This window comes from Balaenoptera physalus, assembly GCF_965194825.1.
Source record: "Balaenoptera physalus genome assembly, chromosome: 9".
Lineage (NCBI taxonomy): Eukaryota > Metazoa > Chordata > Mammalia > Artiodactyla > Balaenopteridae > Balaenoptera > Balaenoptera physalus.
In genome coordinates this window covers 2910018-2935695 of record NC_138888.1, presented here as the reverse complement: position 1 = coordinate 2935695, position 25678 = coordinate 2910018, and the positions used below count along the sequence as shown (strand labels likewise).

The following is a 25678-nucleotide window of genomic DNA, read 5'->3' as shown; positions in this document are numbered from 1 at the left end:
AGTGATTCCTGTGAGCAAAGGAGAGTATTTATTGCTGCAACAGTGGTTCAGAATGAATGAGACAGCTTCACTGTCAACTTGGATTCTAGTGGTAGAGACACGAAAACACTCCTACGATATTCAAACGTTTGTTGAATACATGAATAATTCAGTGAATAATTACAGAGCAATACGTCATAAAGTCAAAGTTTCATACAAGCAGTCCCTGCATTACTTATGGAGAACTGTCAGTTGTTTAGATCTGCAAAAAACATTTTCCATAGGATATGCTTTTCTGGGCTAACCCAGAACGTAAGTAGGTTGTATGGGGTGTGGCCCCAGCTTAGGTAAGAGCATTCAAATGTGGGTAAACTCGTATGTGACCAAGGGCCCCAGCGGCCCCGCCCAGCTCTCTGCACGCTCCTGTTGTGGCACCGGCACCTCCCTGCGGTCGGTGGCCACGAGGGCACTGGCCACTTTCCCCCCTGCCTACTCTCACGTGTCCCCACTGGGTCAGGCACAGCAAGAAGGAAACTTGATAGGTGGCCAGAAACATTTCTCATGACGGCTGGGGGCGGGGGTAGGTTTAGGCCCCATCATCTCCACCAGAACCCTCAAAACTACCCGCCCCCCCGCCCCGTTTACCTCCTCTCCATAAAATATGCAAACACAGCTTCCAGACACGGCTCCCTGCTGTCCTTTCACTCACGGACCTTCTCCCCTTCTCCACCAGGGCCTCAAGGCAACCTGTCTCCTCCCATAGCCCTGGGAGAATACGTTTGAGACCGTTTAGGTCATAAGATGTCTGTGTCGTAGGTCCCGAAATCACATATGCATTTTATTCCAGGTATTTCTGGGTGGGTGTGGACTAGGTATGTTAGCCGTGGCAGCAGGTGGACACTCCTGCCAGGAGCACGGAGGGCAGGAGATGAGGTGAAGCCAGTGAAGGCGGGGGGACTGAAGGCGGGAGGACGAGGAGGGGGCTATGGTACCACTTCTGCGGGCACAGCCCAGCGGGAGCTGGATGCCCAGCGATTTGAGTAGGGACCCCAGCAGTTCCAAAGCTGTAACTGTATCCGCGACTGGGTTTCTCTCCTTCCGATTTCCTAATTCTTAGGATGCTTCAGAAGTAATGACAGTTGAAGGGTGAGGATCAGAGGTGAGTGTGGATTGGCATCTCGTAACAGCTAAGGGATGTGATTGACGTGCTACGTGGCAGGCACTCTCCTGACCCCTACCCCCCTGACTATCTCCAATCTACTAGAAAATGGGGGCTTAGGTGCGGAAACACCTCCCAACAACACACGGCTCCAACGGGATGGACACGAGCCTCAGTCCCAGCAGTGGGGTTCCAGAGCCGCGTCTGAGCCATCCCACTATAGAAGAGAAGGACAGTCTTTGGGCAGGGGCGATGGGGGTAAGTAGCCTCCACCACCCACACCAGCAGAGACTGGGCACTTTCCCCCAAGAGAAGGTGAGAGTCCTCAGTTTGCCCGGCACATCCGACCAGACTGGTCACTGGGATTCTCCCAGTCCCCCCATATCTTGTCCCAGCCCAGAAGCTTGGGGACTTGGGAGGCTGCAACCTGCCAGGCCTCTGAGGCGGGAGGGTAACTGCTGAGTGGCCGCCCCCCGTCACCCACCCAAGTTGGAAGGGCACTCCTCTGCCCCCTCCCCGCTGAAGGCCCCATCGTCCCCCCCACCCGTGGGGGAAGAGGAGCTCCCGTGCCTCGTGGCGGCTGGTCTGCTGTCCCAGGAACCACAGGGGAGTTAGCACTTCTGAAGGGACTCCGGCCCGCAGACTCTGCTAAAGCACCCAAATGACAGCATCCCTGGTCCCTGCCAGCGACCTCTTCTACCTGAAACCTCCAGCCCCTCGAAAATTAGAGACTAGAAGCCCCAGCAAGGGCCTGGGAGGGAGCCTGGGAAGACAGCACGGGTCTCGGCGCTGTCACGGGCAGCTGGCTGTTAAAGAATCTATTTACACATTCTGTTTGGTTGAGTTGCTAGCCGGTGACAGTTACCAGTAAGGCAAGTCACACCAGGAGAAGATTGCCAGACTTACGTTCAGATGGAAAAGGGATTAGTCAAGAAATATAGTCCAATTTAATTTGTAATCTACATAGGATTTTGCATAACAAGCCCAGAACACAACATTGGGGATAAACTGTTTATATATTAAATAGTAAAACTTAGCACTAGAATACTGTGAAAAGCTTATCAGTTTCACAAACATGTTTCTGGGATCACCAGAGTACAAAAGTTGATCTCCAAAATACACGATGATTACATTTCACCTCGAGGATATGAAATTTACTATTTCAAATAAGCTGGTTAATTTGAAAGGAAAAATCAAATATATGTATTTGAACTGTCCACATTTTTTACTTATGATATTTAATTTTCAGATTACATTTATTCTATTTTCTTTTTTTTTTTTTTTTTTTTTATTAATTAATTTATTTATGGCTGTGTTGGGTCTTCGTTTCTGCGCGAGGGCTTCCTCTGGCTGCAGCAAGCGGGGGCCACTCTTCATCGCGGTGCGCGGGCCTCTGACTATCACGGCCTCTCTTGTTGCGGAGCACAGGCTCCAGACGCGCAGGCTCAGTAATTGTGGCTCACGGGCCCAGCCGCTCCGCGGCATGTGGGATCCTCCCAGACCAGGGCTCGAACCCGTGTCCCCTGCACTGGCAGGCAGACTCTCAACCACTGCGCCACCAGGGAAGCCCCCATTTATTCTATTTTCAAATTTCAAATAAACTATGACAATACTTTTCCACCGTTTGGAAATTAATGATAATTTTTTCTCCTACTATTGTAGCAGAGTCAGTGTGTGGACAAAGACTTTTCACTGTAACAACCCTTTAAAATATTTCCAGGATGAGTAAAGTAAATGCAGAAAATATTTCAATCATTAAAATAAAATACCAAGAAGAGTATATCCAGGCCCAAGTAAAATTATAGAGGGTTACTGGTCCACAGGTTTGAAACTGAACTGAAAATTATGGAGGCTGTGGTACGATGACCCCGCTCTGCAAATAAGGGCTGTAGACATGCTCCCACTTCACACCTGGACCCCACAGATACATCCAAAACGGACATGTGCTGTTTATCACACAGACATGTTGTGATCAACTGGTCATCACCACGGAGTTACCAGGTGATTAAACTACAGCCAGTGATCGCACCATAATACCAGGAAATGAGCCATCATTTCAAGAAATGTTTCATTTTCCTCATTAACTTTTTAGGTTCTTGGTTCTACTAAGGCATATACTTCAATGTTCAGAAAAATTTCAAAAAGGAAAATAAATCAATCTTATTTTTCCAGTTACACCCTCTTCCCATTTCTATATTTTGATTCAAAGCATTTTACTTAATAGAGCGAGAAGTAAATGTTCTAGATCCAACATCTAGAACTAAAACTAAATCTGAATTTTAAAACATGGAAAGCTCATTCTAGTTTTAAAAATCCTATTTTATTACTGAGACATAGAGAGAATTTGGCCAATAACTGGAAAACACCTCCATTTCTCCTTGTGACACTGGTCTGTTACTGTGAAAGCCTTCGCGAGTAGAAAACATTTAGGAAATTGTTCAAATATTATTTGCTTTAGTCTTTCTTTTTTCCCATCATTAAGATAATAATCCGCTTTATCTAGATTACTGCATTGAAACCTCTTGAGAGTCTTATGAGAGAAGACTCAGGAACACTTGCATTTTACAGATGAAGAAACCAAGGTTTACCCAAGTAGCCCCACAGCATGGCGGGGGCGAGACCTGTCCAGGGAGTGAGAGCCCAAAGCACGCTCGCCACTCAGCGCCAGTGGGTCTCAAGACCCCTTTACACTCTCAGGACCCAAAGAGCTTCTGTTCTGTGGCCTCTATCTACTGATGTTAACCTTGTTAAGAATTTAAACCGAGGGGCTTCCCTGGTGGCGCAGTGGTTGAGAATCCGCCTGGCAATGCAGGGAACACGGGTTCGAGCCCTGGTCTGGGAAGATCCCACATGCCGCGGAGCAGCTAAGCCCGTGTGCCACAACTACCGAAGCCCGCGCGCCTAGACTGCAACGAAGAGTAATACCCGCTCGCCACAAGTGAAGAAAGCCCACGCGCAGCAACGAAGACCCAACGCAGCCAAAAATAACTTAATTAATAATAATTTTAAAAAATAGTTGGCTTAAGGATTAAAAAAAAAAAAGAATTTAAACCGAGACTTAAAACAAAATATTTACTAATACATTTAATGAAAATAATATTTTCTAAAACAAACAAGTCAGAGATGAGTGGCGGGCTCTGTGCTCCATCCCTGTGCGATCGCACACCCACAGCCTCGTGACTCCGCTGTGCACTCACGGTACAGTGAACAGTGCAGTGTCTTGGGGTAATTACCAACGTGGACCCTGAAAGGGTCTCCGGGACGCCCAGGCATGTCGCTGGCCTGGGCCACACTGAGAACTGCTACTCTGCCTGCCAGGCGGCACAAGGAACCCCCCTCCGATGTCGCCGACCATCATCATGTCCTCCTCTTTGAAAGCAAAACTTAATACTTGGTTCCTTCTTGTAACAACCTGGAAAAAAGAGAAGCAAGTAAAAACATGAGATCATACAGGAAGAAAAGTCACAAGCTGTACTATTAAAAATGATACGCCTTCAGTTTATATTACCCCTTTTTCTTGCAAAGCTCAGGTTTTTAGATGTATGAAATGTACTTAAGAGTCTTCCCATAGGGCAGGGAGAAGCAGGAGCTGTAAGTCTTATTTATCCTGTGCTCGGAACGTGTGTGCTGATGAACGCTTTCTTAGAAACCCCGGGCCAGCGGATGCTTCCGGGAAACTAACCTGGAGAAGTGGAGTTAGGTGGCTGCAGTCCTGGTGGAGTGAAAGAAATCAGGGTGGAGGACAGAAAAGCAGCGGTCCGAGCGGCCCTGTGGAGGCACCGCTTTTGTCACCTGGGCAGGTGTGCCTCGCCGGGGCCTCGCCGCCCACATTACCCGCAGGTGAGTGTGCTTTCTCAGGGCGGAACCCTTCTGTGTGACTGCACCCCTGCTCGCCTCCACGCATCCCATGACACGTTAAATACAAGCCCTAGACAGTCTCCACGAGAGGCAGGTGGCGTGATGTGCTTCCTCACCCCACAAAAGCATCTCGTTGTTAAGTTGTTCCTTAAATAATTCACTTGAAAGAAAAGTGCCTAAATTAAGGATGGCGAGAAGGCCACTGAGGACGGCGCTCTTTAACGCAGACAGTCCCACGTGGGCCGCGACTCGCGTGCGTGTCCTGTACCCCCAATCCAGCACTGCAGGTGCAACGACAGCCTTAAAGTGGCTTTGTAGCAGACCGTGATTTTAAATGACCTTGCAGATGTTTTCACGGCTAGTTCATAAGTCAAGAGATGGCTTAATTACCATTGGAAGAGAAGAACAGAGCGAAGTCCCCGTCTTCCTGGGTCACACGAGTCTCGGGATAGAGAAGATGAAGGATCTGCGAACAGGAGGAGCAGCCGTTTCTTCGCGCTGCCCCACCCCGACTCCGGGGCGGGTCCTTCTCCCGGACGCCGCACGGGTCCTCTGTGGACACTGCCACACGGGCCCGTCATCTCCCAGCCCAGTTCCTGACTGGACGCCAGCCACTGACGCCCCGAAGCCCTGTCATCGCCACCATTTCCAGCAGGACACCCTTGGCACCGCCTCCCGCGGAAGCTCCTACACGGCGATTCTGACGCCCTCGGGCCTGTGGGGCTGGGCACCCCCTCCCGCAGTCCTGAGGGTCACTCTGGGGCCCCTCGGGTACAATGCGCTGTGTCCCAGAGGCTCGCAGAGATGAGTGTAAAGCAGCCTTTCCAACAGATGCCCGCAGGCTTTGCTAATGGTCCGTCTACGGAACGCCGCTGCCAGGCACTGCTCACTCCTTTATTCCTCCCGGCCGTCCTGCCAGGCGAACACCGGTAGAACCCCGTTTTTAGACGCTTTCTTGAGATGAGGAAGTGGAAGCTGACAGAGGTAAGCACCTTGCCCAAGCTCGAATAGCCAGACGTGGGAGGGCCACCCATGCCCGAGACACGCTGTCCTCCAAACGGTGGCCAAGCTGCGGGCAGTCTTGGTGAAGGTCACGGAGCCGGCCGGCCGCGGGGCCAGCGGGGACCCGGAGGTGAGGGCCGCTCTGGGGACGATCCTGCTGTGGATTTGGACCCCCGACCACGACAGGTCCCCTCCCAAGGGGACCCCCCCCCCCGCTGAAGGGCTGCCGGAAGTAGTCTGACGAGGGATTCTGCGAGTAACGAGACTGGTCCGCACTTCCACGCAAGGCAGGGCCCAGCGTGGGCGCGGGCAGGCCTCGGACGCCGTCCCTTCCTGCTGGGGTCTCACGTGCACCGTGTCCCACTCACGCCAACAGGCTCTGAAGCCCAGCGCGCTGTCCCTCCAGCCCCTGCAGGGGACACGGAGCAGCTACGTGGCGGACGCCGGGAGCATCTGCGCTGCTGCCGCCTGGCTGGACAGAGGGTCCCCGTGAAGCCGGAGAGCTCCGAGGGGCTGCACCCTGCCTCCGGGCTCTGTCCCCCCGTCCCGCACCATCTCAGCGGACTCGGTGACCCTCCCCCCGTCCCGAGGCCACGCCCGACCTCCACGGAGCACGTCTTCACCCGAAGCTGCTCTGTACCCTGTCCCGGGATCCTCTGCACCCACACAGCACGGGCTTCCAGTCGGCTCTGCGGACACGTGGCTCTAAAGCATGACTCCAACCGTGGGCTCGACTGGAGACGAGGACCCGTCCAGGACGGGGTGTGTCTGCTCTCTGCTCCGGCCCCCCCCGCCCTCCTCCTCGGGCGGGCCGTCCTGGCTGGCTCCGTGTCCGGCTCGCACCCTGACAGCACACTGATAAACAAATGCTTCCGTTGTTGCTCGACCCTCTCATCCTTCACAGATTTGTGCTCAGCCCCGTTATTAGGACAGAGACTGTATCTTACTCGTTTTTCTGCAGAAAGATTGCATGAGTGCCCAAACTAAATTTTATTCAACTGAATCAATGTACCACCCACTTAAAACAAATTTGATCAAGAAAATGTTTTTCCCAAGTGTGGGTTTATTTCAAAATTATAAAGATTTATATATTATTTTTATTACATATAATTAGCAATTTTTAGCTTATAAAAATTTTCACATTTAAAGTTTTTATTTTAAAAAGATACTTTTTAAATGTAGACATTTTAAAACCACCAAAAAAAGCTGAATATATCTTGCAGCATAGGTTTACCCTTAAATATACACATCTCAGATGCTGTTTAGAAAAGATTAAAAAACTGGCTAAAAATCATTTACAATTGGCAATGATTAAAATCTCCTTATCTCTGGAAGAGCATCTTAATGACACAAAATGAATTTAACATCACAAGCATTTAACAGTTTAATTAGCATGTAGTTTTTATCAGTATACAAAATGGTCTTATATGGTCAGTGCAGTTGTTTTTTTGGAGTGATTACTGTATCAGTTAAAGTATACTTCACCAAAAACAGAACATCAGCTTTCAAATGGTCTTTTCAAAGAGTTTCTGATTTTTAACTCATGAAAGAAGAACAGCATTTAATTACCGCATCCCTGGTGAAAAAACAAAAGAGGATAAACAATATAATAATCTGCCTCCAGAGTGAACTTGCAAAAAGATTCCTGCCAAGACACAAACACACGATCACCTTTTCCCATCAGAACTCAGCGGAACCCCCAGTACCGTTCCATAATTAAAACTTTGTTGAATATCACTTGAAATCAAGAACTGAGACATGGAAATAATTTGTTAGTTGCTAAAATGGTATTTATTTATTTAGAAATCTTAAACAAAACATATGCTAATTTTATTATGAAGAAATAAATGTAAATACCCAAAACAACAAAAGTATTTTTAAAAACAAACAATGAACTGGATTTTAAAAAGCAGAATGTAACTGTGCCCCTAAGAATTCCAACAAAATTCATGTGAAAAACCTCATTCGCCTTTCACATTTCTCTTCACAACAGTTAGTCTGAACTGTTGTTATATCTATACGGACTGTTAAAGGCGAGCACCAACAGACTGGAGATGTTCGGGCAAGGCCCGACACTTCTGGGGAGGGCGGTCACTGTGCAGACGCCCTGCCCTGGCTGTGAGCTCCAGCCCTACAGCAGTGGACATCATTTCAGGGCACCTTTTCCCCTCGCTGAGAAACAGCAAGAGCTCTCCCAGCTAAGGTCCTGAGGACTGGCAAGTTACAACCTCTGTGCTCCTGTTCTAAGCCTGCTCTCCTTTAGTTGACCCTGCTTTGCTTTTTCTCCTTTTAAGTGTTCATCAAAAAGAATCATCCATTTGAAACCGAATAAAAATAGAATTTCTATCAATTTCCTTCACTGTTCCTATCAGGCATACAATTCTGTTTTTCATACGCAACCTATGTTTCCAAATTTCACAAAGAAACAAAGCTGTTCCTCAACAGAATATTCTTCCAAATCGGTCAGATTTAAGACTTCAATTAAGTATTTGTTTTTCCCTCCACAATTAAATTAGTACATTTCTCTGAAAAAATACAAGAAAACGGCAATTACCTCTTGACATACAGAATAAATATGTTTCTACTGGCTTAAAACAAACATCTCTATATCAGACACATTTTTTCATTAACTTTTTTTTTTTTTAAGTAGAATTTATTTTTGCTGAAGTCTCCATATCCTATTTACTGAATACTTGCAGTCGTGGAAGGATCTAGAATCTCTTGCCAAAATTCCCTAACTGCAAATGTTCAGGTGGTAAATCAGAAGTACACTCCCAGCCTACCTGTTACATCTGTTCAACATGTTTTTTACTTGATATGGCAAGCTTCTATTCCACTCATTTAAAAAATAATTTCCTTTTGGGAAAAAAGTCAAAGTCAACCAAAAACAGCCTTTTAAATCATATTTTAATATGAAAATTACTAAAATTCACATATCTGTGTAAAGAGAATTAGAGGAGCAGAAACAAGACAGAATTGAAACAAGCTCACCTTGCATACGGGATGTATGACAGACTATACCTGCAAGAAAAATTCAAGAACGTTGAAACTAAATGTTCTCCTTTTTGCCAAATGACCATATTCTAACACCATAAAAAATGAAGCAGTAGACTACTGCACAGTGATTCTCAAGGTATGACCCCTGAGGCATGCAGCACCACCAGGGAACTTGTTAAAAATGCAGATTCCTGGGCCGCCCCCCCACCTCCTGAATGAGAAACTGCGTCTCAGTAAGCAATGTGCTTTTAACAAACTGATTCTGATGCCTGCTGAAGTTTGAGCCTGTTGTAATAAAAAGTTACCCCTTTCAAGTTATTTTTTAAAAATAAAAACTATAAAATAACAGAATAAACTGCACTCTCCTTCACAGATAAAGCAATCATTAAGTACAGATTAGCAATAAAAAGCAACATATTAATAGAAAATAACAAAGATTTAAATTTTTCCACATTTCACTGAAAAAGAGTAAAACAACATCATAAGGTTCTTTTGTAACACGTAGAGAACTGCATTTAACATCTGTTGATATTCCATCAGTGGAAAGGTAGAAACAGCACCAAAACAAAGACTGATCTCAGATTGGGTGATATCAAAAAGGAGAAAATTGAAACAGCAAAGTCAGGAAGGGGTTTACTGACGATTGCAAGGAAGCAAACAGGGCTGAGCTCTAAAGAAAAAGGAAAAACACTCGTAGAAATATCTTGTACGTGAAAAACACCTTTCTGGTCTGACGCGGGAGCGTGCAAGGAGGGCACATTCAATTCAATCACGTATTCGCTGGGCCCTCAGCCCAGGACCTAAACGTGGCTTGGGGAGGGGAGCGATCAGGAAGGACGGCGTGACTGAACACTCGGAGGGAGGGGAGGACGCCTCAGGGAGAGGGAAGGGCAGAGCAGCCTCGCTGAGGAGTCGGCTCCAGAGCCGGCGAGCCGGCGTAACAGGGCCAGAGTCGGCTCCAGAATGAATTCACTTGGCAGGTGCTCGGCAATACCAGGCAAAGTGAGTGCTCCCCCGCCATGCCCTCGGGCTCATCCTGTGATTCGGCCTGGACTTTAGGGTTCGTGTGGCACCACCTGCATTTCCTAGCATTTCTCTTTCACACATAGAGAAGAAGTGAATGCAGCCCTGTGTGCCTGGGCAAGCACAGCCCCCAACTCTCCTCAGCTCTCCCACATTTAGGCCCCCCAGGACACACCGCAGACCTTAGGCACCTGACCTCTCAGGAGGCCCTTCCCCTCCAAGGCACAGGCTTACCTGACGCGGTAAAATGCCAATGACCTTCCTAGGCTTACAGGCTCAGAACAAAATGCGTGGCACTGCTTAGGAAATTTTAACTTTCTAATTAGTGTAAGACTTACCAGGTCATTGACAAGAACTGCAATATGCAGAATAATAAGGCCAGCCCCTTCTTATGCCACTGACGACAGCAAAGACAAAGAAATAATGAGTTAAACATTTTTTTAAAAAATATTTTTCACAAGCAAGTTCAGTTCCTCCCCTTCAAAAATATAAACAATAGCTCCACTTATTTCATTAGATTCTAGTATGACAAATTTAAGATTCAGTAGATCTGAGAATTACATATCCATAAATTGTATCTTCTTTCTAGAATTCTCTGATTCCATTTATTCAAACGCTGCTAAGTATACGGCATTAAACATTAATGAAATAACTGTGCACAGGCCGAAAATATTAAATCTCTTTCACGTTAGGTCCTTTAAGTCAAGGTTAACCTTTCTAAAATCCCCACTTGGTTATTAGATCTGTATCCTATGTGGAATTTACATATCTTTCTCATTTGCACTTGTTCATTTTCTTGAGTTATTTTTTGAACTAAAACTGTATTTTATTGTGATCTTCTGGAATAATGTAAAATAAAGTTTCCACGGTTGTTTTAAAATGATCTATTTTTAGAATTTCTTGTCCACCTTTATTTTAAATTTTTATTTATTTACTTTTTCCTTATTTTTAATCTACTGCTTATAAACAGACTGCTGGACCTTTCCAAACCAGAAATCAATTTTCCATAGGGATATGCAAAGATTGTTTATGAAAATTCTTTTAAGTTATCACTGGGAAATGAGGTATTAAGTGCATTCTTGCATAACTAAAGTCCGGTCCTTAAATCATCAAAATTAAAATCAGAACATTTTTGATGAACATTTCTGAAGTGTGTCATACACCACCCTATCTTCTTTAAAATGTGTAGTGTTCTTGGGAGCTCAAGAACCGCCTCAAACCCCTTTGGAAGCAGATAAGGAACAATAAGTAAATGTAATGAAGAATCAGGAGCATCGACGAGTAAACAGAATTGTAGTAAAGTAACTTCTCTGAAGGCTAATGAAGAGCCGTTCACCTCACCCCTAAGTGGTGCAAGAATAATTTAAGTCCTTTTGTCCCTCTGTGTTACTTTGTCTGGGTTTGTTTTCTGGCCCTTTCTCCTCACTGTGTGGACACCCTGATGCTCACGATGCACGCCCCACCCTAGAGCCACAGCACAGCGAGGCTATCAGCACAGCAGACAGAGCACGCAGACCCTCAGCGAGGGCCTCTCACGGCCCCGGGCCTGAGAGAGGGGCCAGTCTGACCTGGAAGCAAGCACGAGCTCACTTCTGTCTGTTTTAGGTGGCAGAATCCATTGCAAGCCTAGCCACTAACTAGGTTTTAGGGACACCCAGTCTTTGGTGGGTTTTAAGAAACCAGACTTTGAGCTCCCTGGAGATGATGGTGCGAAGACACTCTATGTGGTGAGGGGCCACACAGTGAGTAGAAAACAGGTATGGTTGAGGTAGCTTACCCAAAGAGCAGCGCACAGGGTAAGTATGAAACACAGCTACAGGAAAGGAAAGAAAAATGGTCAATTTGAGCCTTTTCCAAAGCTTAACAAAAATGCATACACTATTCTGCATTCATTTGCATGATAACACACTAGAGAACAAAATTAATGAGACCGTTTATTTTAGCTGTCCTTATATATTCCGAGTATTATTTTAAAGTCTGTGACTGCTGCAATATTCCTTGGCAAACTGAAAGCACATAATAAATCACCTGTTGACTAAGCCAACAGAGAGACTGTTTCAAGAATGAATGAGAGTGACAGCAGCTGTTATGGATTTATGAATGCTTGCGCTAATGTTGACTAATTCAAGCCGCCACCACAGGACTCAGTACAACCGCTCCTGTACAGTAAGTTCTGTTTTACTTAGCTTTACATAGGAACCTGTTATAATGATTTCACACAGGAAGACTGCACTGTCATTCCACACGCATGTCCCTCAGAGGATGCAGGGGAGGGATGAGGAGAGGCAGGGAAAGCAGTGGGGACAGGCGTGGAGACGGAGGCCTAGGTATCTGTGCAACAGTCCAACAGGGGAGCGACAAAGGCCAGGTGACAGGCCACCAAAATTAAGCCAACTCTCCCTGAGAAGCCTCATATGGACCCAGAAGTGACCCGTCTTCCAGGCCCACCCTCCAGAAAGTACACACAGGGGTCCGTGGGGCCTGAAAATGAAATACACGCAGCTCTCATTTTCACATGCAATACACAGAGCTACACTGTTAGAATACACAAAAGAAAACAGGGTTCACCCAGCCAATCATTTTAGGTAATGCTACATAATCCAAACTCTTTAAACACACAGCCTGAAGAATGTGACTGTCATATTCAACAAGAGAATTATAACATTAGTACCTCACAAAGTAATGCAAAAAGAAAAAAAAACTCGAAAAAAGTTTTTTAAAAGTATCATTATTTACTTACAAGCATAACAATCGTTGCAAGCAATCTCGTTGTTTCAAACATTTTCTTCAGTTGTTTCACGGGTCCCATTAAAAAGCACGTACTATTTGAAACAAATAAAAGAAATGAGAGAGGAAGCTATTAACTTGTCCAGCTATATAAAAATAAGTACTTGTAAGAAAAGAAATCCTATGTTAGTTTAATTAGAAAATCCCACTAAGTCTGCTGCATTTTTCCTTAACATCAGAAGGAAACATTAATCCTTCTGTCTTCTGTGACACAGGAACGCCCCTCACAAATCACCCCCAGCGCAGGTGAGCGCGACCGCTGAGGCCGGCCCGGGCTGACAAGGCAGTCTGCTCGCCGCTGGTGCCAACTCAGCCACTGCTTCCTCACCTCCACGCACGTTACCCGGCAGAACAGGGAAAACAGCCCCACAAGCACTGTGGGCGTAAAGCTTCTGAGGGCAACAGCGTGCAACCGCGCCCTCAGGCCTCTTCCAGGCTGCGGTCTGAGGAGCGGCATCGGGGCGAGCCCGGGAGGGCTGACCGAGCTTGGCCGCGGCTCACGCCCCTGCGCTGGGCAGCTCCTCTGATGCAGAACATCCCCGAAGAGGCAGGAGCTCACCTCTGAAAGCTGAGAGCTCGCAAATGTGACAACTACGCTAACAGACATCAACTCCCCCAGAGATGCACCCGAGGCCCCCGGGGGGACTCCCCGAACGCCCGGCGCACAGGCCTCGGAGCCACTGCCACTGTGTGGCCCTGTCCGACTCCTGGGCCGGCACTGCCACCCCGATCTGCTTCCGCCGCTGGTCGGCTGGGCCTGTGACGGTCCCCTTGCCGAGGCAGCAAAAAGCCCGGACTCCGCAGGACTGTCGGGTGGGAACCAGGCCTGGTCACCTCACTAGGCACCTCCCCGGGGAGTGACCCCCGCCCGTGCTACTACACCCTGCTGTAAGATGGGGTGATAACAGTGCCCACCTCACAAATGGGGTGACAGACACAGAACACTCAGGACAGTGCCTGGCACACAGCAAGTGCCTCCAAAGGCTGGCTATTCTCACCATGAACACTCTATTATGGCAGCTGGCACACAGCGGGAGTCTAAGTATCTATTGAATGAATGTGAATTTTGAATTCACAGTATGTATAGATCTACAGAAATATATCCTATTAGAAAAGAAAATTTTGATAATGATAGCAAATGAAATATTTTGAGAAGCCAAACTTCTGTACATACCTGGCTAAGGCAGCAATATTTCCAAGGGTATAAAACACTGCAAAAAGCTTTATGCCACCCGGAAGCCACAGCAATCCAGTTCCCTGAGTTAAGATATTATAGTTATTTTAAAATAATATTACCATTGTAATAGATTAAAATATAAATGTGCTACTATAATAGTAATAATAGAATATATATAACATTATAAAGTTTATGTATAAATGTGTTAATATATAGTCTCTAATTATATAGTTTTTTAAAAAGTAGTTAATTTTCAATGTTATTTGCTAATTTGAATCTTCTGCCTGTTTGCATATAAGTATATATAAATGAGCCATTACATAACTTTCTTTATACATCTGAGTAAATCTCACTCTACTTAAGTATTCTTTTAATAAATGGCAAGTCAAAAATCTAAATCACATCTAAATCACTGACTGCAACTCTCCTAATATACACTGATCTTTCTTAAATGAAATTATATTAAGAATCCATAAACCCCCCAAAATATTAATCTCTGCATCTTTTTATTGATCTCTACCCCTTTATTTCCAGGGACTAAATAGGTCCCATCAGAACAGTCTAGATAAAGTGGACTGCTTGTTGGGACTAAATGGAATGATCAGTCTCACACAAAACACAAATTACGAAGCAACGTATAGCCTTAACGCACAAGAATAGAGAAGAAGACGCCGCTGACGAAGCACATGGCAAACCACTTCAGCCTGGTGTTGAAACTGAGGGACGAGGCGTCCAGGACCTGAGGAAAGAAGGGGCATTAGAACGTGTTTTTAAATCACCACTCGCCAATCTGATGCTTGATACTACATTAAAGCAAAGCTTCATGTTAACACAGACAATGAATCTGTTTTACTTCACACATTGTAGTGTTAAGAATAGTCCATGGCTGTGAAGGGGAATATCAACAGGTCTGGGAATGAGACGGTCCTGAGGAGTCACTGTTAACTTTGCCAGGTGAGATAACAGCATTGTGTTATACGGTTCTAGAAAGCTCTCACCTGTTAGGAACAGGAGAAGCACGGATGTGAATGAAATGACATAAGCTATGAGATACCTTATAAAATACTCAGTGATTGAAAAGTAGGGGAAAGATAAAACAAGACGGGCAAAATGTGGACAGGTGCTCAGGTGGACTCACGGACACACACCTTCTCTCAACATCTCTATGTCTGAGGGCGTCTGGGCAAAGTCCCTACACGCAGAGCCTGGCACGGGGACTGTCCTGCAGGAACCTCTCTCGGGGGGAGCCCTCAGGCAAGGGAGGGAAGCTGGACAGAGAAGGGGAGGGACTGAGTGAGGCCCTGCTTGCAGCTGGAGCTCAGTGAACACCATACCTCACTGTGTGTCCCGCCTGAGGCCAGGCCGCCCTTCTGGAAGCCCCCTCCCAGCAGCTGGTCGCTGGCTGCGGGTGGAGGGCGGAGGGCGAAGGGCAGGCTGCTGCAGGAGCTCCAGCGTGAGCACAAGGGGACGGCTGTGAGCTGCAGGGCGGCGGGCACGTCCGCCCACGGACTGGGGCCTGGGGAGCCCCGCAGCGTCTACCACGGGGCCCATCTGACAACCTCAGCTACGAGTCACGGAAGCCCCGGCGTCCTCACAACCGTTATTAGAGACGCCCTTTGGACCGCGCGCGATTGACTGCAGGGGGACGACATTCCCGCGTGTCACGCGGACTCCAGCCAGATTACACGGGGCCGCGCTCCACACGCGCCGCACGATAACGCGGCACGATAACGCGGCCCGCGGTAACGATTGAGCACACATTTCCTTTCGCTGAAGTACAGCGTAACTGAAGTACTGATAATATTATTGTATTATTTAAATATTACATTAGTTTCAGCTGTACAGCATGGTGATTCGGTATTTTTATAAATTATATCCCCTTTAAGGTTACTACAGAATAACGGGGATACTTCCCTGTGCTGTACAATACATCTCAGCTGCTTACTATTTTATACGTACCAGTTTGCATCTCTTAATGTCCTCCTCCTACATTGACCCTCCCCGCTTCTCTCCCCACTGGTAACCACTAGTTTGTTCTCTATACCTGTGAGTCTGCTTCTGTTTTGTTATACACATTTGTTTTATTTTTTAGATTCCACATATAAGCGATAACATACAGTATTTGTCTTTCTGTCTCATTAAGCTTAATACTCTCTAGGTCCATCTACATTGTTGCAAATTTAAGTACACATTTACATTACTAAGTACACCATTCAAACTCATTTTCCCGACAAGGCTGAAAAAGTATCAACAACAGATGTTTCAAGAAACTAGAAATATACAATAAGGATTTATATTCCAAAATTATTATTAACCTGTATTATCATATGCTTAAAAGACCACATACTTATAATGTATTTTCAAGAATAATGAAGCAAAAATACAAAGTTTTATATGCAAAAGCTCAAAATTCCTTACCTCAATAGATTGATCTGTGAATCCTTATGTAGCATGAAAAGGAGATAAAAACTAAAGATTCTGTCAATGTAACATCCATCACTTTTGAACACATTTTAAATATTTTTTAAAATCTGCTTTAATCCACAGACATTCTTGTTTCCAGCAATGTCGTCTGTTTATACTAAAACTGATCACTGTATTTTAAACAAAGAATGAACCTGCCTATAAAAACATCTAAATTTCATTTTTATCTGATCAGGTAGAATACACATAGAACAGAATAAACCCTGAAGACTGCATATCGCACAGGAAATGATCTACTGGTTTGTAAAGAAGTAGAAACGGTATCCTAAGTAAGCAGGGTTTCTAAGTGGTCAGTGCGAATACATGATGATGTGCGGACTTAATGAGAGCGGAAGAAGCATCTGCTTTTACTTCCTTTTACAAGTTTCAATCACCCCATTGTTCTTAAGTTCAACTCAGTATTAAGCAGAGTCATTTGTATAATAGTAGATATTTTTCCTCTTATTACCATCAGCCAAGTGATCTTTAAATCAAAACATATAACAAATTCTTTCCATTTGTAAATTTGGAATATTTGATCCACAAGCAAATGACCTGTCGCAAGCCCTTCAGATTGTCCAGGATACAGAAACAAATCACAGATTCCCTAACTCCCAACTGGGAAAATGATACAGTGCCCACCGTGCAAGAAAACCAGGCACTGCCCTGTCCATGAGGGAGACAGAGGGAGCCCTGACCCTGCAGACCCACGTTAGCATGAGCTTGTAGGTGTGACGTGCTTGTCCAACGGGATCAGGAAGGAGCCCACCAAAACCAGCAACTGTTTTGATCTTGTAATTTTAGTCTTAGCAAAGAAATACACATTGAAATTGCCACCAGTTATTCTACTTATTTGTTATCAAAGGAAGAGGAAGCAAAGAATAAACCTTGTGAGAGCAGGAGTGACTCTCCCATTCTCCGGTGCCCTCTTCCTGCTGCAATAAATCAACCTCACCTGGAACTAGAACTTAATTAATTAAAAAAAAAGAAAAAGTTGGAAACAATGGAGGAAAACGTCTTCACCGCAGCACCAACATTACAGGTGAATGAATGAACCCATGGCACAGACACGAGCTGCCTTCCTAGGGGATGGAGAAACCGGGAGGAGAAGGACACCATCACCAGGGAACAGCGTGGGCACCTGGGCCTGGCTCCCGGGCCACCACCACTCGAATAAAGGGAACCACCGCACACGATGAATTCCTAAACTGCTCCTCTACAGACAGCGGTGGGCAATGAGATACAGACGCGCAGACAGCGAGCACAGACCAGGCGCCCATGGCCCTCTCCAGTGCGGTCCTGACCCCACCTCCTCAGGGGTCCCCCTCCCCTTACTCAGAGGCTCGTCATCGCCGTCACCTACTGCTCTCCCAGGCACCCTCTCTCGCTCAGGAGCCCCGGCCACAGGTCCCGCCCCAGACCCTAGCAGAGTCTCGGGTGCTTTCTACATCCACGTGCACAGCCCAGCCTTTCCGTTCCTCACTCTCTCCTCTCCGACGGCCTCTGCTCTCCCCTCCGCTCAGAGACCCAGGGGCTCGCACTCCCCGAAATCACTCCATCTCCACGTCCAGGCCACTGCTCTCCAGCTGCGACAGCCTCCCCAGGGCACTGATTCAAGGGCTCCTGCCTCGACGCTTCGCAGCCTCTCGGGCCCCTTTATGCCCTCCTTTACTTCAGTACAAAAGCGGAAGTTCCCTTTCTGCTCCATCCACCAGCAAAACCCTGGCATGACTCAAGCCCTCCTTCGTCTTCCTCTGGGTGGAGTCACAGGGCAGGACATGGCATCCTAAGCAGGTCATGGCCACCTTCAAGGGGCCCTGGGCACTGCCTGCCAGGCACCCCAAGTGCGCTGCTGTGTAAGTCGACCTGCCTCCTCACTGTCGACCCCTGACCCTGCCAATCTGCCTCCATTCCAACCCTCCACTTCCTGCCCTGGCACCTCCCCAGTCAGCAGACACACTTCCTCTATTTCCCACAGAAAATGGAAGCCCGGCACTGCTTGCTGTCGCCAAACACCAAGCTCACCTCGGGAACACTCACCCTCCCTTCCTGGCCCCGGACCACCGCACAGGGGCAAAGGCCAACGTGTCCGCCCTGCTTTAGAGGCCAAGCGCTCTGACGTCCCAGGGAACTGACACGGCTGGCTTTTCTCCCCGTGTACAACGTGAACCGCGTTCTTGCGGAGACCCCCTTCCATCAACCTGTGAACACGCGTAAGCCTCTTCCACCTCAAACAGACAAAAAGCCTGACCTCACCCTCCAGCCTCGGCTCAGTCGTTCACTGATTCACTCAACAAATAGCTCCTGGGTGCTAAATGCCGGCGAGGGCCTGGCTCGTGGTTAAAAGGCGCGGGGGGGGCTGCCGGGCCCACAGCCCCCGAGAGGAGCTGCAGGCAAGGACAGCGCTGTCCGGCCCTTTCACCTCCCTGCACCCCCAGCCCCGAGGCTCTCTGTCTGAGGCCCTTAGGAGAGCTCCCTGTCGAACAGGGGACACGCCCCTCCTGACTCATCCCCCTCGGCCCCCCCACTCGCCCTCCTCCCCCGACCTCAGAGTCCATAAAACCGCCTGACCCCAGGCCTTCGCTGCCCCATCAGACCCCAGATCACCAGCCGTGCCTGGGGGGGAAATGGAACCCAAGGGAGCCAGTGCATCCCTGGTTTTAGCCCCGGGCTGGTTACATCCCAGGAAGCGATTTGCAGCTGAATTAGCCCCTTCATTTGTGGCTCTGCTTGAGTTGCTGAGCTAGTCTCTGCCAGGACCTGGCCCTCTCCAGGTTCCCTCAGTCTCCTGAGCTCCTCACGGAAAGCTCCAGAGGTCAAACCCTGGGCCTTCTCCCTTTTCTACTTACCCACAATCCCTTGGTTATCTCAAATACTTCCTCCCATGAACTCTAGAATCTGCACCAGATGCTAGCTGGCATCTCACTCAACATCCAGACGACCCCCCAACGTGTGCCTTCCACGTCCCAGGCAAGGGCGGCTCCATCTCTCCAGCGGCTCAGGTCAAACCCAGAGGCAGCCGGGCTCCTCCAGCAGCACTCTCACGCCCAACCCGTCAGCTCTACACTCGAACCGTTTACAGAACCTGGCCGCTCTCACTTTAAAGCCCCGTCACTCCCCTCTCCCTGGCCCAGGTCTCTTCCCAGGACCACTACCCTGGTCCTCTGACCGGGCTCCAGCTCCCACTCTTGCCCCTCCCGTCTGTTCTCCACGGACCAGCCAGGGTGACCCTTTCGAAGCCAAAGCAGTCACATCCCCGCGCTGCTCAAAACCCAACGGCTCCTCGGCACGCTAAGAGTAAAGGCTGCAGTCCTTACTGTGCCCTGCAAGACCCCGCACGATCTGGAGCCCACCTCCTACCTTTCCGCTTCCCTAGCCCTTGGCTCCAGACACCATGGCCTCTTACGGGCCTTGAACGTGCCGAGCGCTGTTCTCAGGATCTGTACTTGCATGCGTTGGGAGATATGTACTTGTACGAGTTACCCAGATATCCCAGCGCTCTTCAGATCTACGCTGTAAGGTCACCCTTACAGACACATCTTCCCTGACCATCCAACACAACAAGGTGGTCCCGACCTCATCCGCCTGCTTTACCTTCTTCCATGGCACTTACCACTGGCTGACATATTTTTATATTTACTTGTTTATTAACTGTTTTCCCCAATTAAAATATAAGTTCCATGTAGGGGAGGCCTTTGTTTTGGTCACTGTTATAACACCAGCATCTTGAACAGAGCCAAACATATGCAGGCACCAAAATATTTGTTGAATGAATAAATGAGCACCTCCTCTGAATTCACTGCACTTGTCCATTCCAGGCAATCACTCCAATCTTTGGTCAATGACTTCTCTACATAATCTTTCTCCCCTCTGGAGAGTGGGCACAAGAGAAGTGGCACCATCACCTTCATGCCCCCAAGGTTTAGAGCAGCTCAGTCTAACAGGACTTCCTGCAACGGAATGCCCCAAGCACGCACTGTCCTATGCATCAGCCACTAACTAACTTGCCCACCCAGCACCTAAAACATGGCTGGTATGGCCGAGAAAGGAATTTTAAATTTTATTTAACTTAAATTTAAATAGCCACATGTCGCTAGGCCTACTGTTTGTATAGCACAAACCTAGAACATAAAGTGAAGCACAAAACAGTGGTTTAATAAATGAACTGGGGGCTTCCCTGGTGGCGCAGTGGTTGAGAATCCTCCTGCCAATACAAGGGACACAGGTTCGATCCCTGGTCCGGGAAGATCCCACATGCCACGGAGCAACTAAGCCCATGCGCCACAACTACTGAGCCTGCGCTCTAGAGCCCGTGAGCCACAACTACTGAGCCTGCGCTCTAGAACCCGTGAGCCACAACTACTGAGCCCACGAGCCACAACTACTGAGCCCGCGAGCCACAACTACTGAGCCCGCACACCGCAACTACTGAGCCCATGTGCCACAACTACTGAAGCCCGCGCGCCTAGAGCCTACGCTCCGCAACAAGAGAAACCACCGCAATGAGAAGCCCGTGCACTGCAACAGAGTAGCCCTGCTCACCACAACTAGAGAAAGCCCGCGCACAGCAACGAAGACCCCATGCAGCCAAAAATAAAATAAAATAAATCTATTTAAAAATTTAAATAAATAAATAAATACATAAATGAGCTGGGTAAGCCATTGCTGCCTAACGGACGTTTCTCATATTACCATTTATGGGTTCTTGCATTACCATTACGATTTGCCAAACTGGTTAGAGATCCCTTAGAGCAGGTGCCTGGCTTTCAGTCTCTGAACCCTCACAGACTAGTCCAGAATCCTGTTCACAAGAGGTGCTGATTATGACAAGAAAGGAAGTTAGGATAGGAAAAGGGACAAATGAAAGGTCCTTACGTAATACCGTTTCATTTTAAATGTTCCACTTCTGTGACAGGCAGGCAAGAATTTGCCTGCATGCAAATAACAAAGATACTTACAAAGCAGTTCCTGCTGCACTATTTTTATCCCTCCTTTTAAAGGAAGTAACCCTTATTAAGTCTCGTGGGTAAAATACGGAGACAAGGATTGTTTTTTTTAAAAACCGCTTACGAGGGCTCAACAGACAACTTTTAACTCAGTATTATTTCACTTCTCAATGACCTGTGGTTTTTTTTTTCTCCCTCCAGTCTCCCTCCTTCCAAAAGACATACACACACTCACAACACCTCACTTAATTCCAGGGTCTAACGGATGCAACGAAGCTTTAAGATTTCAGCTTATGCAGCTGGCAGGACGAGTACCCGCACACCTACTGCGCTGCCAGCCCGAGTTCAGAGTCCACACCAGGCGCAGAAAACCAAGCGGAGGCTGGGGGAGAGCAGCGTGGGGGCAGATGGGTTATTTGGGAGAGGAAGACAGGCAGCAAACTACGTTCCTGAGAGTCGCAAGGCCAAATGGGGCGGGGGGGGGGGGGTGTCTCAAAGTGAGCTTCTGTAGACTCCATGGAAACCTGGAAAGCGCCCCAAGTTCTTTCCGGGAGGCCCGTGGCGCCCTACCGCATCACCTCGGCAGGTAGAAGCGGCCCGCTGCCCACGCTCCGCGGCCCCACCCCAGCACACGTTCACCCCGGAGGCCGGCTCCCTACCTGCGCGGTGAGGCCCTGCTCCTCGTCGTCCTGGCCGCTCAGGACTCGCCGCAGCTTCTCCATGGCCCTGCTCCCGGGCCGCAACGGCCCTTCTCGCCCGCCGAGAAACCCGGAACCGGAAACTCTAGGGGCCGACCGGAAGTCCGCGTATCCCGCTTCCGGCGTCGTCGGCGCGGCCCTTGCGGCCGTCGTAGCAGCGTGCGCATGCGCGCCGGGTTCCGCCGCGGGTCTGTGTGGGCCCTGTGGCCGCGGGCGGCGGAGCGAGGGGGGCGGCGTCCGCGCTGGGCTGGCTTCCCGCCGGCCCGCGGGGCGGAAGCTGTCAGGGAAGGACGCGGAGAGCCGCGATCAGCCGCGCTCGGGTTTAGTAGCCGCTGCCTCCCACCTCCGGGAGTCGGGACCCAGAGGTGCGCACAGCCGTTGCTTGTTGGATGAATAGACCCACGAACGCGGATCCTCACGAGTGTCCCCGAAGCCGCGCGCCTCGGGCCCACGTCCAGGCCGGCGGACCCGGGCTCCAGTGCCGGGACTAGAAGTCTAGCTCTGCAGACTCAGGTCCAGTACTGCGGCCCCGAGGCCTCGTGCCCTAGACCCGCTTCCAGGCCCGACAGAAGAAGGCTGGGGGCCCCTGTGCCAGTACTGGCAGGGATTCCGTTCTAAACTGCCGCTCTCCGAGCATCTCCGCTCGAAGGGAGTCCGGGGACAAGGGGCAGGCTTTGGGCGCTGGTGGTGTGACAGGGAAGAGCTAAATCCGACTCCCTGTTCCGTCTGTTTCTTTGACTTCAGCCTTTGCTTTTCGTCGCTTTTGTTGGTGTAATCATATACATATATAATGGCCTGCCCCAGGGAACCCTGCCCCTCTGCCTGACTGGTAAACTAAAGCGCCTCTCTTCGTTTCCCAGGGAGACAGTCTGACCCTGCCCACCTGTGGATGGCTGCCAAAAAGAAAAAAAAAAGACATGAACACATCCCCTCCTCCAGGCTGGCAGTTCCAGGGGATATTTGCAAAACGTATGGCCTTTTTACTTTACTTCCTCGTCTCTAATCCCCTTCTGTGCTATAAAAGAAACTGGCGTCCGAACCCCGATAAGGTGGTTTATTGGAGACACTAGTCTGCCATCTTCTCGGTCTGCCGGTAGGGACTTCTTTCCTCTCTTACTCTCTACCTTGCTAAGGAGAGATGAGAAACTAGGGCTTCCTGTACAGTGTGAATTCCAGAGAATCCTGGAGTTTTGCATAAATACACTCCTTTCCAGTGTGGTGTGATCGTGATGAAATGCCTACTGTTTTGTTTTATTACATCACCTACTCCGTTCCTTCCCTAAAATGTGACAATTAAAAGGTGGAGCCCCAAAGGCTTTTATTGTCCATCCTTAACTGCCTTCAGTAGAATTTTATCTAATCTCAATGAGATAGAAAACATATGGTAAGACCCCTAGAAAAACAGATGATACACTTGCTCTGATAAAACAGTCCAATGTTCAGCATGTTTTAGGTGGAAAATACTTATATTTGGCCTATTTATATTGAAGTGTGAGATCCTATTCTTTTGTCCTTAACTTAAAAAGATCAGAAAATAGAGCGGAAAAAATGCTATGAAATAATAAACCTCTATGCTTCTATAATAAAAGAGTACATCTATACATTCTCTAAATTTTTTCCTTCTGAAGTATAGTAACTTTAGTTTTCCGTATGCAAAAAGATGAAGTAAACTGATTACTAATGGGGAGAAAGCTTTCCCAGGATATGTGAAGTTGAGCCATGGAATTTGCCAGTGTCTAATTGTGTTTAACCCAAAAAGGGCAATTTCATAATTTTCAACCTGTACCTGGGTGTAAGAAATTTTACTTAGAAAATAATATTGAAGATTTAAGAATGTGATTTGGGCCTTTTCACTTCTCATGCCCTATGAGCCAAGCTTAGTTTCCTAAAAAATACCACATAAAATTTATTGAACGCATAACCCAATGGAGATAATTGAATAAGAGTCTAGGCTCCATAGTCAGACTGCCTGGGTTAGAATCCTGGCTCCCCCGTTTTGTAGCTGTGAGGTTTGGGGCAAGTCAACCTAAACTCCTGTTTCACTTTCTGATACGTGAAAATCAAGGTGATAATAGTTCCTATCTTGCAGGGTTGTTATGAGGATTCAATAAAATAATACATCAATCGACCCTCATTATTCAGGGGTTCTATATTACAAATTAACCTACTTGCCAAAATTTATTTGTAACCCCGAGATCAGTACTTGCAAGCACTTTCGCAGTCACTCGGGACATGTGCAGAACAGTGAAAAGTTAGTCACCCAGCACTCACCGTCACGGCTGGGGCGGAGCAAGGCAGTGACGGGCCTTGGTTTCAGCTCATACTGCAAACAAGCGCCATTTTTGCGGTCTGCTTCCTGCTACATTTTTTCACATACTTGTGCCTTTTCTTGGTGATCTCACTGTTTAAAATAGCCCCCAAGCCTAGTGCTGAAGTGCTGTCTAGTGTCCTAAGCACAAGAAGGCTTATGGAAAAAAAATACGTGTTAGAGAAGCTTCGTTCAGGCTGTTATAGGCTGATGTCTGTGAGTTCCACATTAATGAATAATGCATACTGAATACGAAGTTTTTAAACAGAATCCCTTCAGACAAGGTTATGGGTTGATCAGCTGAGGAATGCGCAGTCAGAGGCTCGCAGGACCCTGGCCTGTGTCTGCAGCAGTGGGGCCTCAGTCTTCGTAAACCAGTGTTTGCGGTGACTTTATCAGACGTAACCTGCAGATGACAAGGATCGACTATAGGTGTAAGCGCAGGGCCTGCCATGTGCCAAGTGCTGAACGAATGCTGGGTTTTGTGATTCCAACCATTCCTGTTGTTTCATCGTGTCTAACGTCTGCTCTGGGTCCCTGTCTCCCTTCCCATCTGTGGAAGGAAAATCTAAACAGGGTCATTATTGCTCAGAGAGCTCTGTGACCTGGAACCAGGAATCCACGGAGGAAGGTGACGTGCATGCCTCAGCCTGGATGGAATCTGACCTTTTGACCTGATGAAGTTGTCCAGAGCACCTGCCAGAAACGCAAGATACTTATCGGACCCTTACCCTAAAATAACCTGAGACAGTCTATCTACTTATTGGACCCCTGCCCTAAGACAACTGACGATTCCTTAAGGACAAATCTTTTCTCACTTGTGACTGTCAATCACAGTTCTTGCCAGAAAACCTTTAACAGCCTCCTGGCTTGTTTTCTTTTTTTCCTGGCTTTGTGTCTTCAGAAGCCCCTGATCCTTTCTCTTCCTTGGAACACTCCTTTGGGGTTGCCCTGAATCTGTCTCCCAAATTGCAATTCTTAGGACCCCAAATAAACTCTTCCTATTTGCAGCCTCCTGCTTTTTTTTTTGGCTGACACATCCTAGTGAACAGTCTGTAAGGAAGCCCGAAGTAAGCCTGTACTTCGTGCCCAGAATCCTAGAACAAAAGCCGGGAGCTTCCTACTTCCTTCCTCTTCGTGCTTCTCAGCCACAGAGCTTTCCAGAGGCAATGGCCTGTCCAAACACGAGGCAGCCGGACAAGCCGGAGGCGGTTCCAAGTGGTGAGAGGCAAAGCTTGAGAACATCTTTCCTGGGCCCCGAGATGAGAGTCCCCGCTTCCT

The 25678-nt window shown here is 47.9% G+C and overlaps 1 protein-coding gene and 1 long non-coding RNA gene across 15 annotated transcripts in view; one reads left to right on the top strand and one right to left on the bottom strand.

The window, feature by feature from the left end:
* Positions 1-7369: 7369 nt before the first annotated feature.
* On the bottom strand, positions 7370-22196 carry SFT2D1 (SFT2 domain containing 1). 5 transcript variants are annotated; one of them, XM_082475801.1, is made up of 10 exons: positions 22051-22163; positions 21138-21262; positions 16401-16423; positions 14635-14721; positions 13980-14062; positions 12759-12840; positions 11796-11831; positions 10357-10415; positions 8990-9019; positions 7370-7574 (listed from the first exon to the last, which is right to left on the bottom strand). In XM_082475801.1, exons 2-10 carry the CDS (start codon positions 21160-21162, stop codon positions 7535-7537), a joined length of 465 nt encoding a protein of 154 aa, XP_082331927.1. In that variant the 5' UTR covers positions 21163-21262; positions 22051-22163; the 3' UTR covers positions 7370-7534. The 5 variants fall into 5 exon arrangements, with proteins under 5 accessions (XP_082331927.1, XP_082331930.1, XP_082331929.1 ...); XM_082475804.1 differs by lacking the exon at positions 21138-21262 and having other exon boundaries at positions 22051-22173; XM_082475803.1 differs by lacking the exons at positions 16401-16423; positions 21138-21262 and adding an exon at positions 14843-14980 and having other exon boundaries at positions 22051-22160.
* A 34-nt stretch (positions 22197-22230) lies between these two features.
* Positions 22231-25678, top strand: part of LOC309667401 — a 30549-nt gene continuing 27101 nt past the window's right edge. For 2 of the 10 annotated variants that reach the window (XR_014267748.1, XR_014267749.1), the window contains exons 1-3: positions 22233-22454; positions 22950-23058; positions 24990-25618. This is a non-coding gene — a long non-coding RNA (uncharacterized lncRNA). Of the gene's footprint in view, positions 22455-22949; positions 23059-24989; positions 25619-25678 lie in introns of all 10 variants that reach the window. The other 8 variants (XR_014267751.1, XR_014267752.1, XR_014267745.1 and 5 more) reach the window with 6 other exon arrangements.

Bases quoted from the DNA above. Each gene is read 5' to 3' on its own strand.
- SFT2D1 (XM_082475800.1), bottom strand. From the start codon at position 22,113: ATGGAGAAGCTGCGGCGAGTCCTGAGCGGCCAGGACGACGAGGAGCAG. The intron at 14,063-14,634 runs GTGCGTTAAGGC...ATCTTAACTCAG, and splicing joins GCGTCTTCTTCTCTATTCTT to GGAACTGGATTGCTGTGGCT. The intron at 11,832-12,758 runs GTAAGTAAATAA...CCTTTCCTGTAG, and splicing joins TTGCAACGATTGTTATGCTT to CTGTGTTTCATACTTACCCT.